Source organism: Tamandua tetradactyla, chromosome 23, assembly GCF_023851605.1.
Source record: "Tamandua tetradactyla isolate mTamTet1 chromosome 23, mTamTet1.pri, whole genome shotgun sequence".
In the NCBI taxonomy this organism is placed as follows: Eukaryota; Metazoa; Chordata; class Mammalia; order Pilosa; family Myrmecophagidae; genus Tamandua; species Tamandua tetradactyla.
Window position 1 is genome coordinate 40,739,540 of NC_135349.1, and position 16,744 is coordinate 40,756,283.

Here is a 16,744-nt window from a genome sequence, read left to right on the forward strand (position 1 = left end):
GAAATGTGAAATCAAAACGACAAGACACCACTTTTCACCTAAACTAGGATGACTCTGATGAAAAACTCAGATAATAACATGTTGAAAGTATGTGGAGAAATCAGAACCCTCATACATTGCTAGTGGGAATGCAGCTTTAGAAACGTCTTGTAGTTCCTCAAAAAGTTAAACATAAATTGCCATTTGATGCAGCAATTCCATTCCTAGGTATATCCCCAAGAGAAATGAAAATGGGTGTCCGCTTAAAACCTTGTACACAAATGTTCATAGCAGCATTATTCAAAAGGTCGAAACAACATAAACGTCCATCGACTGGTGTATAGGTAAACCAAATATTGTCTTATCCACACAGTGGAATAATATTTGGCCATAAAAAGGACAAAATATTGATACATGTTAACACATCGATAAATCTCAAAACTATCATGCTAAGTGTAAGAAAGCGGTCACAAAGGGCCACATATTATATGATTCTATTTATATGAAGCGTGCAGAAGGTAAACGTAGCTTACTATTGCATAGGGCTGAGTGGGGGTCGTGGGGAGGTTAGGGGGTGCTAACTAAAGGGTACAGGGTTTCTTTTTTGAGGTGATGGAAGTGTTCTAAAATTGATTGTAATGATGGCTGCACACCTGTGAATATGTTAAAAGCCATCGAATTGTACAATTTGAATAGGTGAACTGTACGGTATATAAATTATATCTCAATAAAGCTGTTGCAAAAATAAAATTTCATAGGTGCCCTACGTGAAAAATATCACAGAAAAAACCCTGACTTCCTAGGGTGGAATGACTAAACACTTCAAATTCCTCCTGAGATGGCAGAAAGACTCCAGAAAGACTTCCCAGGGGGGGAGAGAACGTACAATGAAAGAAAAATACAAGACACAGATTGTCACTACGATACTGTTTTTAAAGGAGGAAAGTGGAAGTAATTTGAATATCTGTCAATAGGGGACTAGCTAAATTGTAAAAAAAATAAAGAAAGAAAGAAATAATAAGCAAGACCATATAAGTACATAGAGAAGGTGATGCCCATTGGTGTTAAAAGATCAGTACTTCTTGGGAAGAGAGCTTGCACATTTTACTCTATAAATTCTGTGTTTTTTATAATAACCTTATAATCATATTATTTGAGTAACTTTTTTAACACGAACAAAAAGAAACAGAACTCCCCATATTCTCTCCTCACCTCTTCCGAAGGCTAGACAGACAGGTGATAAAAACTTGCCCAATAACATGAAACCTGTTTCTGTCACCCCCGATTGGTACTGGGACAGTCACCAATCTCTCTTTCAAACTAATGTAACATTCCAGGAACTAAAGTCCACTGGGCCAGAAAAATAATTTCCCAGTTTTGAGATGAGTGAACTTGGCTCTGTTATTTTCAGAAAAAAAACAAAAAACAAAACAAGCCCATGTTCAATTTCTCTAGCCACCTCTATATTTAAATTTCAGTGACTCACAATAAGTCACATTAGTCACACTCCATGTGCTCACGAATCAGTGGCTGTCATACTTTATAGCACAGATAAAGAACATTCTCATGATTGCAGTGAGTCCTTTTGGACAGAGCTGCTATTTCTCATACTGTGTTAAACATCTCTGCTCAGTGCATCCAGCTCTCCTACTTAAAGCATTTGCAGTAAAGAACAAGGTTGTGGCATGCAGCGATCGAGAGACAGCTTCTCTTGTGGGATGTAGTCTGAGGTCCTGCAGCTAAGAGCAGTTCGAGAATTTGCTCTTACATGCGCTTTCACTGGCAGTGTGGCCTTGGGTAAGTCACTGAATTTCTTTACACGTCTGGTTCCTCATCTGCATAGTGGACATTTTAACACCAACCTGACAACTCCTGAGTTGTTTTGGGGAAACATGAGATCAAAGGTATAGCAGCACATTTTCGAAATCAAATATAAGTGGGCAAATTCAAGGCTTCCTGCTTAGCTGTTCCCAAAAGTGGAAGCACAGTGACATGACATTTTAATGCCAATAACTTTCAGAAAGGCATTTTTCTTTCTTAAACATTTAGAGCAGGGATTCACACTAAGGGGAAACTTTGTCTTTCCCCCCAGGAAATATTTAGAAATGTCTAGACACTTCTTTTTAATGTCACAATTCGGGATTTGCTATTGGCATCTGGTGGGGGGACGTCAGCAACATCCTACAACGCACAGAGCAGAGGATGATCCAGCCCCAAACATCCGTAGTGCCACAGTGGAGAAACCCTGCTCTGGAAGGAAGGGGTGGTCACTTTGCAGAGCTGCAATCTTACTTTGCTGAAAAGCAAGGAAAGGTGGGATAAAAAAAGAAATCAAAGTACTCGCAAAAATCATTTTTTAAAAGAAGATAAGAAAACTTTTACAGCCCTGTAAGGATTAAATTAATTCTATTTCAGAGCAAGAGCTATTGATCTGGGATTTCCATACTTTTCAGGGATTTCAGGGAATGTGTGAAATGTTTGCAAGCATAAGCGTGTAGGGGTGTGTGTGTGCATGTGACGTGTGTATGCTTTACACACATCTGTGTGTAATTCCTGAGTAAGAGTCACAGACTTCACCTAGGCCACCAAAGATGCCCAAATGTTAAGGTTTTTCAGTGTCAGAGAAGTTACGTAAATCCTGGCCTTTTCTGGGTTTATTCTCACAGAAATTTCTTTCCTTGGGGGAACCAACTATTTCTGTGCAGCCCAATATGTAGGTGATGGGCACTCTGGCCATTTCTGGTAGGGGTGGATGGGCATTGTCCCTGCCGACCAAGTGAGTAACTGTAAACCTGTTTCTTTTTCTAGTACTTGTGTCAACACTGGCATTTGGCTCTCACCGCAGGCCTTCAGGACACTGATCTTTAAATCAACCTATTTGCAGTATAGCGACTATACTGAGAATTATTTTAAATACTTACAGTGCCAGAAAGCAAGTCTATGATATAAGTGTAAAAGTAAATGAGTCCAGAGCTACTTATCGGATAAACTGTACACTGTATATCTGTAAAAGACAGAAACAAGACAATTAGTGGAAATATTTTTACAGTCTTGATAGCCTACCACAATTTGTGTGGACATGTATGGAAATGTACACACATTTAGGTACGTGGATACGTGTGTCTATATTTGCCTATGGATGTGTGTTTGTACATTTGTGCCTTTCTATTTGCAGACCAAACCCCAGTGTGCCAAGCACAGTAGGCCTTTTCCTCCTTCACTTTTCTCCCTAAACATCTGGAGGCATATATTTCTCCTTTACATTTTGTACGTGGATCCAGGCACGATACATGTTTTCCACTTGTATGCGTGTTTCGTGTCTTGGGAGTTCATGCTTGCACGTATTTTAGGACACTATTTGGTTGATATAATTGTTATCCCACTGTAAGCACATCCAATTAAAAATATCTCTATTTACGTGTGTGTAAATAAACATGCGGTTTGATTCCAAATAAACATATATTTACACATGTATAATCAACAAAGACATTTTGGCCAACATTTGACACACTTTATGATTGACCAATTAATTCACTTCCCCTCTGTATCAGTCAGCTATTGCTGCATAACAAATAACCTCAAAGTCTCAGTGATTTAAAACATGAAACATGTTTTCTCACACATGGGCTGGCAGTTTGAGCTCATTCAGCTAATTTAGGCTGAGCCAGACTGGATTCCGGGTTTCCTGTTTGGGCTCAGATCTGTGCCAGGGCCCAGGCTGAAGGAGTAATCGCTACAGGGGGATGCCCTTCTCGTGGCAGATAACAGGAGCACATAGGACAAGTTGACACTACACAAGCCCAATATCAATGAGGCAGGCAATATTCCTGCCTACAGTGGAAAGTCCCAAAAGTCACTATTATAGGGGATTGACTCCCCTTTGTTAAAAAAGAGAGTTGATTCAGTTCTTCTAAGGCCGGTTCCACCTCTGCTGTCTTGTAGTTCTGACAGGCATCTGTTCATTTATTAGTTCAACAAACACTTCTTCCTCACTCTGCACCAGGTTGCTATTAGCAATAAAAAGATGAGTAAGACGCAGCTCCTGCCCTTAATAAATTCACCATCCAGTGGCAGAGAAAGATATGTAACAGGGATATAAGGTGCTCAAATGGCTACACAAACATGGTGCTATAGTTAGAGAGAAGGGTGAGTCATTCTCTTTTGGGAGGAGTCAGAAGGATGGAATGCAATAGCTGAGGAAGTTCTCCAACATCATCTCCTGTCACCCAGCTCCTTACTCACTCTCCTCCAGCCCAAGGGTCAGAAACTACTGCCCCATATGCCAAATCTGGTCAGTCACCTGCTTCTGTAAATAAAGTATTCTTGGGACAGAGCCACATCTATTCATTTGCATTCCATCTCAGGCTGCTTCTGCACTCCAAAGGCAGAGCTGAATAGATGCACCTGAGAGCTTATAGCCCACAAAGCCTAAGACATTTACTTGCTAGCCCTTTATAGCAAATGCAAACCAAACTCACCAGGCTTTTGGTTTCTCCAACGTGCTGAGTTATTTCCCAGCTCTGGACCTTAGCAGATGCTGTCCCTCTACTTGAAAGCATGTCCACAGCTCTTTACACTGGCTGGTTGCTCACACCGGCTTTGGGGGCACCTCATCCTCAAGTGCCTTGGGGCCCACACTTTCAGCCCCCTATCTTCTCCTTTCCCTCTAGGCCAAGTGCATAATTTACATACTTCTTTGTGCGTCAACTTCTTTGACACGTCTTCTGTGAAAGCCTGTTAACGCTGCAAACTTATTCTCTGCTGTTTCCTCACAGAGCCCAGCCACAGAAGCATGACTTCTGAGGACACAGGGATGCCTGCATTTGACTCAGCTCTGTTTAGCTCAGAGCCCAGTAGAGGCAGAGGGGAGGTGCTCATTAAGTGTTCACTGAAGGAATAACGAAGAGAAGGAAGGTGGGGAGAGGAAGGGAGAAACTTCTGATTCTTTCCTTAAGGGAAAAAGTTTCCCAACAAAGTTCTGTTTTTTTGTTTTTGTTGTTTTTTAAGTGTGTATGGTGGGGATATGTCGGTGGAAATAATGCTGAGAAAGAAGAAATGCTAGGTGATGGTGCTTGGAGTCAGCTCCATTGTCTTCTCCACTTCTGCTCACAGAAGGATGCCTGCCCTTAGGACAAGGCCCTGCTCCAGATGGAAGGGAGAAGGGAACAAGCAGTGGTGACAATGTGCCCAGGCTCCAGATTCAGGTCTGGACACAGAAATGGCATTCAGATCTAGAAATAAAAGCTGCTGAAAAATGTCATAGCAACTACCATTTTGGGGACGTTTTCCATGTGCCAGGCCCTGTGGTTAAGTGATGTATACGTCTTCTCTTATTTAATACTCATTTCCATTATGAACATTGTTTAAATAATAATTGGTTATAGTTAATAAGTCATAGTAAGCTTGTACAATTTATTGGTTTCAATTATTTGAATTTAAAGAGTAATTATTATTTTTAAATGAGCTTAGTATTACATAATGAGGCATGGTCTGAACAACGAAATAATCATTCCATTGGTAAGGAAACTGGGGCTCAGAAAGTTTAAGCAATTTGCAGAATAGGCCTTGAAACTGAATCCAGGGTTTTCACTTGGCCACGGTCAATATTTATCTATCTTATGGACATGGGAGAAAATGAGAACGTAGCTTCTAGCATACAGTAGGCACTCCATAAATCACCACCAAATGGTTGCCAATACCCCAAAACTAAGTCAGGATTTCCATTTTGTCTTACTTGATTTTTAAGGGTAACTAAAATAGAAACAAATGTGCTGAGGAAGAATATCTAGGACCATAGAAGTGATTCCAGAAAGTTCTTTTTCTGGGAAAAGGAGTCTTGTGATAGAAGAAGCATGACTTCTGAGGACACAGGGATGCCTGCATTTGACTCAGCTCATCCAGGCCCTGCCTGTAGCACAGAGCCCAGTACCCAAAGGGTACTCAATAACTGGGGAGCAACTGAAACTCTCCCCATTTGGGCAAATGGGAGACAAGGATTCCCCACCCCATGAAGATGTGACCTGTGCTGAGAATTCAACAAGAAAACAGAAGGCAGTACAGGGCATGATATCTGGGCATGCTTGGGGTTCGAGAAATGGTAGCCTTCGGCACCAATATTATCAGCAGAGACAAAATCTTGAAATGAACAGCCACTGGGGTAGATTGTATTATGCATGCAAATATCCCACTTCCCTACCCTGCGGTGGCCCCCCAAATGCCCTGCTGACCTCAGGAGTGGCCAGGTGACTTGCTTTGGCCAATGAGATGTGGCAGAAATGACATGTGTCATCTCCAGGCAGAAGCTTTAGGAGCAAGCACATCCGCCCTGGCTCTTTCTCCTCTGGTCAGTGACTGCCACTGGTCCAAATTGAGGCTGCTCCATTCACAAAGGCTCTAGAGGGAAGGCCGCATGGGCCCAAACCAACAACGCACGATGGACATGCACCGCGAGCAAGAAATAAACCTATGTGGTGGCATCAGTCAGGGTTCTCCAGGGAAACAAGCCCAGCAGAATAGATGCATCATATCAGAGGTTATTACCATGAATTGGCTCAGACAATCATGGGGACTGGCAAGTCTGAATTCAGAGGGCAAGACAGAGGCTGGAAATTTGGGTGAGAAACTGAACAAGCATGACTGTACATGTATATGTATGCGTTATATGCATATGTATTTTTATTTGTGTGTACATGTGTACACACACATACATATACATAGAACACACACACACGAAAGGAAACTTATGAAGAATTATTCCTCAAGTCCATACCTTCAGATCAGGAGAAAGCCACAGTTAAGTGAAATAAAAGTCAAGAACTATGGAAGGAGAATGAGGTCGGGAGGTGCTAAGTTGACCAGCATTCACAGAAGCACTAGAGTGATTGGCGATTTCTCAGCAGCCAAGGTGGAATGCAGATAGTTCAGTCCTGAAGCCATGAGATGCGTGGGGCGGGGGGGAGGGGGGTTCCCCACATCGGGGCAGTTGTGCATGGGGTGTCAGAGCCTGAGTCGGGCAATGAAGGCGTCCATGGGGGAACGAGCCCAGCACCTTCAGAACCCGAAATAACCCTACCTCATCCAGGCACTGCTTAAGGGGCAGAACCCAAATCCGATTATGAGGAAATATCACCTTAAGGGACATTCTACAAAAGTGGCTGTCAATTCAAGACGGTCAAGGCCATAAAAGTCAAGAAAAGACTGAGAAAAAGGTCCAGACAAAAGGTGATGAGAGATATGACAACAGATCATTCTGCTATAAAGAACACACTACTCATAAATGGTGAAAGTTGAATGGGGTCTGAGTATTAGACGTTAGAAATGTATCAAGGTGAGTTTCTTGATTTTGACCATGTACTGTGGTTACACAGGAAAATGCCCTTGTTTGTGGGAAATACACTAAAGTGTTTGGGGGGTGATGGGGCATCAGCAACGTATTCTCAAATAGTTCAGTGGAAAAAAGTTTTTATACCGTACTTGTGACTTTTCCTTCAATTTGTAATTATGTCAAAATAAAACAAACATAAAAGAAAAAATAGCCAGCATTTGAGAGGGATAGACAGGGAAGGACAGCGAGTGAGATGAGAGTGCTGCAATTTCAGGATGCACAATTCACATTCACAAGGCCCAGGAACCAGGGTATCTGGGCGCAAATCTCAGCCTATCCCTTATCAGCTGTGTGGCTTGACAAATGTTGTGTTACTTAACCTCTCTGTGCCTCAGTTTACCTCATCAACAAAATGAAAATCATAATAGTTAAAAAAAAAACAGAAAAAAAACCCCAAAGAGGCCATACCCTCGGGCAGGCCACGGTGGCACAGTGGCAGAGTTCTCGCCTGCCATGCTGGAGACGCGGGTTCGATTCCCAGTGCCTGCCTGTTCCAAACAAACAAGGCTATACCCTCCATTTCATTCTGAGTCTCCAGCCTAAAGAACCGATGAGGACTTGATTTGGATTTTTTCTTAACTTCTGAACTGTACACACATAGATTCCTATTGCTTAACTCGGTCCATTTCATGGTATTTGCTTGAGGAGCGCAGGGAAACTGAAACAAAAAGAGTCAGACCCTGCCCTGGTTTGAAAGGGTTATGCTCCCTAAGAAAGCCATGTTTTAATCCTGATCGAATCTTGTGGAAGCAACTGTTTCTTTTAACCCTTATTCAGTACTGCACGTTGGAAGCTTGATGAAATGATCTCCACAGAGATGTGGCTCGCCCAATTGTGGGTATTAACTTTGATTCCAGGTGGGCCTTGATTAGCTTCCTGGAATCCTTTAAAAGAGGAAGCATTTTGGAAAAAGCTAGAGAGCCACGAGAGAGCACTCGATCTACAAGAGAGGAGAGAGCCCGTGCAGCCAGGGACCTTTGGAGATGAACGCCCCTGGGGGAGCTTCATGAAACAAGAAGCCTGGAGAGAAAGCTAGTAGACGCCGCCATGTTTGCCATGTGCCTTTCCAGTTGAGAGAGAAATCCTGAATTTCATCAGCCTTTCTTGAGTGAAGGGCTGTAACCTCTTTTTGTCTCCTTAATTTGGACATATTTATAGACTTGCTTTAATTGGGACATTTTCATGGCCTTAGAACTGTAAACTTGTAACTTATTATATAATTCCCCTTCTTAAAAGCAGTTCCAGTTCTGATATATTGTATTCTGGCAGCTAGCAAAGTAGAACAGACCCTAATCCAATATGGCTGGTAGCCTTATAAAGAGAGGAAATTTGGACACAGTGAGACAGAGACAGAGAGATACGGCCACGTGATGGAGGCAGAGATTGAGTTATACCACCACAAGCCAAGGAATGCCATGGATAACTGGTCTCCCACCAGAAGCCAGGGAGAGGCACGGAGTGAAATCCCTCCTATAAGAGAAAGAATAGCCCTGCCAACACCTTGATTTCAGACTTCCAGCCTCCAGAACCATGAAAGAACAAATTTCTATTGTTTAAGCCATGCAGTCCGTGGTACTTTGTTACAAAAGCCCGGCAAAGTAAGACAGTGGTTATTAGGGACTGAGAGGTTTTTTTTCGCATGGGCAGGCACCAGGAATCAAACCTGGGTCTCCGGCATGGTAGGCAAGAACTCTGCCTGCTGAGCCACCGTGGCCCACCCAGGGACTGAGAGTTTTGAGATCATTTGTTTCTGCAGCATAGCCTAGCTCATCCTGACGGATACAGCGACCCAATTCGTAAGAGTGAAGATTCCTGGAGAAGGAAGCACTGTAGCTAGGTACACAGTGAAGAGAACACCCTCACAGTAAACCAGGCCTTAGACTTACCCATGTCTTTGGATGGGATGAGCACAAAGCTGCTGTTGGTGATCTTGTATTTGGTAAGCAAGATTGGGAGCAAAACCAGCACAAAGATGATCAGAAAGATCACCAAATTCAGCAATACCAGGAACCGCAAGAAGGAGAAATAGGACTGAATCCCTGTGCCAAACTTCCCTGGAAAAAAGAAATCCAGACACCATTGACCAAGAGTGTTAACCTACTCAACGCTGGAAATTCAACCAGTCAGAAAATGCTCAACATTTGCCTTTTCTCATATCTAATTGAATCAGTACCACTTATTAAAAAAGTCATTCTTTTCCCCAGTCAAGTGCAGTGCCTTTGTTGTGAATCAGTTGATCATAGGGGTATTGATCTATTGCTAAACTCTCAATTTTGTTCCAATGGTCTATTTGTCTATTCTTATACCAATAGCAGATTGTCTTAATCATTGCAGAATTATAAGACGACTTAATATCTGGTATTCTAAGACTTTCAGCTTGTTCTTCCTCAAGATTATCCAAAGTATTCTTGATGCTTTGCATTTCTATATAAATTTTCAAATCAGCCTATCAATTTTCATGCACATACATACACATATGCTGAGGTTCTGACTGGGATTACATGGAATATATAGATTGATTTGAGAATAACTGACAGTTTTACATTATTAAGTCTTTTGACTGATTCTTCTCATGAATATGGTATATTTAGATCTTCAATTTCCCTCAACAATATTTTAGTTTTCAGCGTAGAATTTTTACAAATGTTTCTTTAGATATATTCTTAGGTATTTAATGCTTTTTTTAATGCCAATGTGAATTGTATTTTTTTATACAAGATTTTCTTTTTACTGTCTACATTATGGAAAATTTCAAAACTTCATGAATGTAGGCATACAATAATGAACCTCCATCATCCAACTTCAACAATTAGCAACTCATTGCTAATTGAAATCTCATCTCATCTAGAACCTATCTGAAGCCCACCTCAAATATTTTAAAACAAATCCTAGATTTCATCCATTTCTTTAAAAACCTAACCATGCCGTAAACTCCTAATGTCAAATATCCAATTGGCTGACTTGAAAAAAATTTAAGTAAGATCCATACATTGTAATAGGTTGCTGCCTTTAACCTCTTTTATTGGGTGTATGGGTACCCTGGCTTTCCTTGTTTTAATTTTATTACTCCTAAAACGCACCTTTAAAAAAACAAAAAGGCAGCGCTCACAGGCCTTCCTGGTGAGTTGGATATGGGTCGTGTAAAAGAGAACGTAAGGTTGAACCTAATCTTGCCTGGGAAACTGGAAGGTTGAAGTTGTTATCAGATGAGATGTGTGAAACAGGAAGAGGTGTGGCGGTGGCCTGTTGAGTTGGTCTATTAACTCAGCTGTTGCGTTGGCTACCCAAACTGCCAACTGCAGCTCATGCACCGTGTGGACAACAAATTGTTCAACGAAAGTTCAGATGCTAAGAGTTAAGTATCTTAAACTGGAAGTAGAAAGTTGGTGAAAATCAGACAAGGTATGCTAGCATCATAGGGTATACAGAATGGGACAGAATAAGATACGGAAGGTGTGCCGGTCTGAATCTGCGGTGGACCCCAGAAAAGCCATGCCCTTTGATTCTCATTCAGTATTGCTGGTTGGGAGCATTTTGATTGTTTCTATGAAGATGTGACCCACCCAATTGTGGGTGGTAACTTTTGATTAGATGATTTCTCCACCCACTGAAGGTGGAGTTGCTAGCTGGAATCCTTTAAGAGGAAACATTTTGGAGAGAGTCCCTTTATTTTGGTAGAGCCACGAGAAAGCCAGCAGACGCTGCCATGTTCGCCATGTGCCCTTGCAGCTGAGAGAGAAATGTTGGACATTGTCGGCCTTCTTGAACCAAGGTATCTTTACCCGGATGCCTTACATAGGACATTTCTATAGACTTGTTTTAATTGGGACATTTTCTCGGCCTTAGAACTGTAAACTAGCAACTTAATAAATTCCCCTTTTTAAAAGCCATTCTGTTTCTGGTATATTGCATTCTGGCAGCTAGCAAAAAAAACAGAAGGGTTAACAGTTTTTATAAATACAACTATTAAGAGGACCTTACGTAACAGCATCCTTGTTCATCATGAACAAAACTGGGTGTCTCAACTCTCACTAAGGCAGTCTACCCACTCTGTTCTACTTCACAGGTATGTTTTACACAGGAAGTCTGATACACAGACAACTGACTCGAGCATTAAAATTCATGGTTCAGCAAAATTACGGACACCATTAGCATCTCCCCAAAGGTCCATATCTGATGATAAAGAGTCTCATTTGTCATGTGTCACAGGGTTGCAATATTTCTCATCCGAAATATCATCCACAAGAACTGAATTCAAGCCATTTCCCCTATTAAGTCTTACTAGTCCTATTAAGGACAGAATATATTTTCATAATTAAAAGAAGCCTCAACATTTATGCAAGCCTCAGTTAGATAGTGCTAATTGCCATGGTTTGCTTAACCCGAAACAACATCACTCCTGTTGACTCTTAAGAACACCTAGGGCTCAAACTGAGACTCTATAAAGGTTTCACGCACTAGGTTTGCCTTCCTGGAACATACAATTCCTGGAGGGTTCCTAGGTCAGATAAATCCTGAAACCCAGAGGGTCCAGCCTCTCCAAGATTATCAGTTAATTTCATCCCCCTATCCTTTAGTGTGGACACCCTTTCTCAGCATGAAAAAGAATAGGCATTGCCCAAAGATTGGGAGAAGGATTAAAGCAGAAGGAGGAGGCATAACAGAGAAAATGGGATTTAACAAATGAGTATGTTGCTGAATCACTATATTAATATTCTTTCTAGCCTCCAGTGTTTTGGAGCACCTAGAAGGAAAAATCTGAAATGGTAGAATTGAAGCCCATGCCTAAAACTCTGGGATCTGTTCTGTAACTACTTGCTGACATGTGCTTTGAAAATTATTGCTTTTTTCTTTCTTGGGTTTGTATATATGTTATATTTTACAATTAAAAAAAAAGCCTCAAACTAACAGATACATGTTATTGCATCTCTCAAGTCATAAATAGGTCTGGCATCTTGTTTCCATTGCTGCACAACTCTTAGATCTTATTTATCAGCCTGCTGAACTGTTCCTTTCTCGGAGACATAGATTCCAGCCCCAATTTTTCGTATACCCTTGTTTTTAACTATTGTGGCGTGCTGACTCAAAGCAGCTGAATTTGATAGACGTCCAATGTCATTTCCTTCAAAAATTAAGGAAATCAACTTTCTGGGCTTGAGATGCTGAAACAGCGACACCTGGGCTCATCCGAACCCTGTGAATGTATTTTTCACCCAAGAAATTTCAGATTTCAACCCAAGATCCACTCTCCCAAATAAAGACGTTGATGGGAGAGTGAGCATACCCAGACCTCATCTTGGAACGGAAGCCCAGGGTGGACCCCTGACTATGTTCTGTGTGTGGCTGCAGATGGTGTGAACTGCAGCCGGCTCCTTTCTAGCTCCCACCATTTGTCAGCCCAGAGCCTCTTCTTTTTCTTCCCAAGTGGAGTAGGCGCTACATCGATGTGAGTGAAGTCCCGGCAGGGTTCCTCTGGGGGCCTTCACTAAAACTGTGCATCCTTCCGCGTGATGGCGACATTTCCTGGAATGTTCCACAGTCTGGTTGCTGAGAATGGCCTTCATTCTCGCAGCGGACGCAGCAAAAAGAGAACTGTATCATTTTAAAGGTTTCATTTTTTAATGGCTCATTGTTGGTCAGAGATACACAATTGGCTTTAATAAATAGTCCCTGTATCCAGCAAACTTCCTAAATTCACATATTAATTCTAATCGTTTATTTAAAAATGTTCCTGCATCTGAAAAAAAAAGACATTTTATGTCGTCCTTTCCAATCATTATCCCTTTTTCTCTATCTTATCACGTTGGCTAAGACTTCCAGGACAATGTTGAATAAAGTTTTTGATAATTAGCATCTTTTTCTCATTTTCAATCTCGGGAAAATGTTTCAATATTTCATCATTAAGATGATGTTTGCTGTGCGATCTTTATATAAATACTTTCTATCAGGTTAGGGAAGTTCCCATTTATCTCTTATTTGCTAAGAATGAGAATAGAGTTTATCAGTGCTTTTTCTTTAACTATTGGGACAATCATCTGAGTTTTCTCCTAATTCTATCAATATGATGGATAATATTGATAGATTTTTTCAAACAGAAAACCAGCCTTCCATCAGTTAAAGATTAAATTACTGAGGAAGGGGTGCACGGGTGGTTGAGTGGTAGAATGCTCGCCTTCCATTAGGGAGACCCGGGTTTGATTTCCAGAACATGCCCCCCCCCAAAAAAAAAAAAATTACTGAGGAAGTTGCTCAGAAAACATTCTGGGGAGTGAGAGTGTCTGTCTGTTCTCAGTGAAAGCAAAGAACTTATCTTCTGAGAGTGAAGATATAAGGTACCCATAAACTTTGCCTCTATCACCCAGCAACCTTGCCAGAGCTAAGGAGATTGACTATCTCAACTTACTGGCAGATGAACGTACCGCCAAGAAATCACAGGAGTTGAATGAAAAGAAAAATAAAAGCCCTAGTTCCCCAGGGAGAATCTGCCCTCCAACACACAAGCTACCTTTTGAGTGGAAATCCCCAGAAAGGCTCCCACTTAGCAAGAGAGGAAGCCAGGCAGAGTGGCTAAAACCTCAGGCACTAAAGCCTGGCTGCCTTGGTTCAAAGCCTGGCTCTGCCTCCTTTAAGCTGAGTGGACTTGGACAAGTGTCTTAACCTCTCTGAGCCATGCAAATTATAAGCACCTATATGAGTCTGGTGTGGATTAACTGAGACACTGAGAGTAAAATGCTTAACACAGAGTCTGGCTCATAGTAAATGCTCAGCAAATGTTAGCTTTTATGATTTTGCTCCAAACATGATGTTATGTTCAAATCTAAAGAAAAAAAGTACAGCTGGACAGTTGGAGTTTTAAGTGAGCTTATGGAAAGAAGGTGGTTCATTGACTAGATTACCAGATGCTTTATATGTCTTAAAATACTAACAATGGGACAAACATTTGTCCTCCCATGCTCCTAACAAATGTGTCAAAATTTTCCATTTTTAGCAGTTTCAAGGAGACGCTTGTAAATTCATGTCGCTTTATGGCAGAAAATATATAATCCAAAGAGGTATTTCCCCACCCAGTCCTTTTATATCATCCACATGTTCAATTTTTTTTCTTAGTTTATATTTTGGCACAACTTCCAATTTTTGCATACTCCGCTCCCAGTTCTCACCATTATGTGAAACACTAGGATTCTTAACATGTTAAGGGCCGTAGTTCCCATTTGCCAGTATGGTGAAGGCTACAAATCCTGTCTTAGAATAGTATTTGCAAATGCATAAACACAAATGGAAACATGCTTATCATAATATTAAAAAACACATTGGCAATAAAGCGACACAGGAGCATCTTCATTAATATATTAATAAGCTCTAGAGGCAAGTTTAATACCTATTGTCACAGTAGTGATGAGCATAAATGATATTCCAAGATACTTGCGGCAACTGGGGACAGGCAAATGTCTGCTTTTCCTGGTGACAAAAGCCCAGGGGTTCCTGCCAATCCTAACTGTGCATCATTGAGGGAAATGCTGAGTCTCAGTGAGACGGTCATGAAAACACCATCCTTTCTCCCCAGACACAGGAGAGTTGTGCAGGAGAAGGTGCAAAAGGGCAGGGCGTGGTACCTTCTATGCTGCGGATGTCCTCCCGCCACAGCTCCAAGTGGGTTGTCACCTCGTGCGCCTTCTCTATGAACCTCTTCCAGGACTTGCTGCTGTACCGTTTCCACTGGTCCCACTCAGATAAATACTTCATCTGGGTCTCCTGAATGTCCCTGCATTAAAAAAAAAAAAAAAAAAAAGGATCGTGGCAGTGACAACGACAAAGGCGATGCATTGAGGTGCAGCATCAAATAAAACTGCAGCTAAGGAAATAGGTTCAATGAAGACACAGCACGGCTCCAGGACAGCTACTGGGAACCCTATAAAATAACTCCATGGGACCACATCTGACCTCCCTCCCACGCCCAGGCTGGATCAAGTGCCCTGTTCTGTCTCCGGTAACACCCCTTCTTTTCATAACTTACCCTCTTTAACTTTGGGTCATTTGATGTCTGTCTCCCCAAACACACTGCAAGGTCTTTGAAAGGCCCAGGAAGTGTAAAATTTATTTTCGTGGCCTCTGTGTGTGTCCCACACCGACGCTGAGTTCCTTGACAGCTGCAGCTGTGAGCAAAGTCTGCCCTGTATCCCAAGACCCCAGCACAGTGCCTGGCACACAGGAGATTCTCAATTAATATCCTTTACATAAAGCTCTTACAGCAGTCACACCTATTCCTGAGATGTAACTGTTATTTCTAAATTCTGAGCTATTGAGCTATTTGTAGAACTTGGTCATTTCCTGGAACTTCGGGTATTTGTGTGACACCTGAGACTCAGAGTTAGAGCTCTGAAGCTATAGAACTCAGTATTATCCCATTCAGCAACTGTTAAAAAAAAGTTGAAAATGTGATCTGACTTTGACTACAGATATGAATGAAGCTGATCTGGGTAGGACTAAGGTAAAGCAGAATATGGGTAAAAGATGATATGGCCTATATTTTAAAACTTCAACTTTTGTGTGAGACCAAAGGAGAAGTTTAGTTGGTGCAAAATTTATATTTTGGGTAGCACACTATCTAATTTAACTTGTATAGTCAGTTTATTTGAACACCATAATTACATGGAATCTTGAATAGGGCATGAGATCTTGTTGGTTTGAATAGGTTAATGTGATGCCCAGATACATTCCAGAGTAATCTGGGCAGAAGATTAAAAAGTATTTGCAAAGTCTCCTTGAGGGTCTGGGGAAAAAGATGGAATTATTAAACTTCCCCATCCGGGGAACTCCTGATATCTCAAAAGCATTAGGGACAACCAATTCAATAGGCTGAGCCCTCGATCTTGGGCCTCACTCCTGGGTAACTTATTCCTGCCAAGGAAAGCTAAGCTTCCTTATAATTATGCCTAAGAGTTGCCCCCAGAGAACCTCTTTTGTTGCTCAGATGTGGCCTCTCTCTCTGGGCCAACTCAGCAGGTCAACTCACTGTCCTCCTCCCCTACCTGGGACATGACTCCCAGGGATGTAAATCTCCCTGGCAATGTGGGACAGAACTCCTGGGGATGAGCCAGGACCTGGCATTATGGGATTGAGAAAGCCTTCCTGACCAAAAGGGGGAAGAGAGAAATGAGACACAATAAATTTCAGTGGCTGAGAGATTTCAAACAGAGTCAAGAGGCTATCCTGGAGGTGATTTTTATGTATTATATAGATATCCCCTTTTTTAGCTTATGGTTTGAGGGAAGTACCTGAAATTGTTGAACTGTCTTCCAGTAGCCTTGATTCTTGAAGATGGTTATATAACTAGATAGCTTTTACAATGTGACATGTGGTGCTGAAAACCTTGAGTCTGAC

General features: G+C 41.7%; 1 protein-coding gene across 2 annotated transcripts in view; it reads right to left on the minus strand.

Annotated features, from left to right (window-relative positions):
* The window catches only part of TMC7 (transmembrane channel like 7), a 76,693-nt gene that overhangs the window by 24,812 nt on the left and 35,137 nt on the right, over positions 1-16,744 (minus strand). For both annotated transcript variants that reach the window (XM_077141693.1, XM_077141692.1), the window contains exons 3-5: positions 14,977-15,125; positions 9,250-9,417; positions 2,901-2,983 (exon numbers count right to left, since the gene is read on the minus strand). In XM_077141693.1, the coding sequence (XP_076997808.1) occupies positions 2,901-2,983; positions 9,250-9,417; positions 14,977-15,125 (400 nt within the window). The remainder of the gene's footprint in view (positions 1-2,900; positions 2,984-9,249; positions 9,418-14,976; positions 15,126-16,744) is intronic.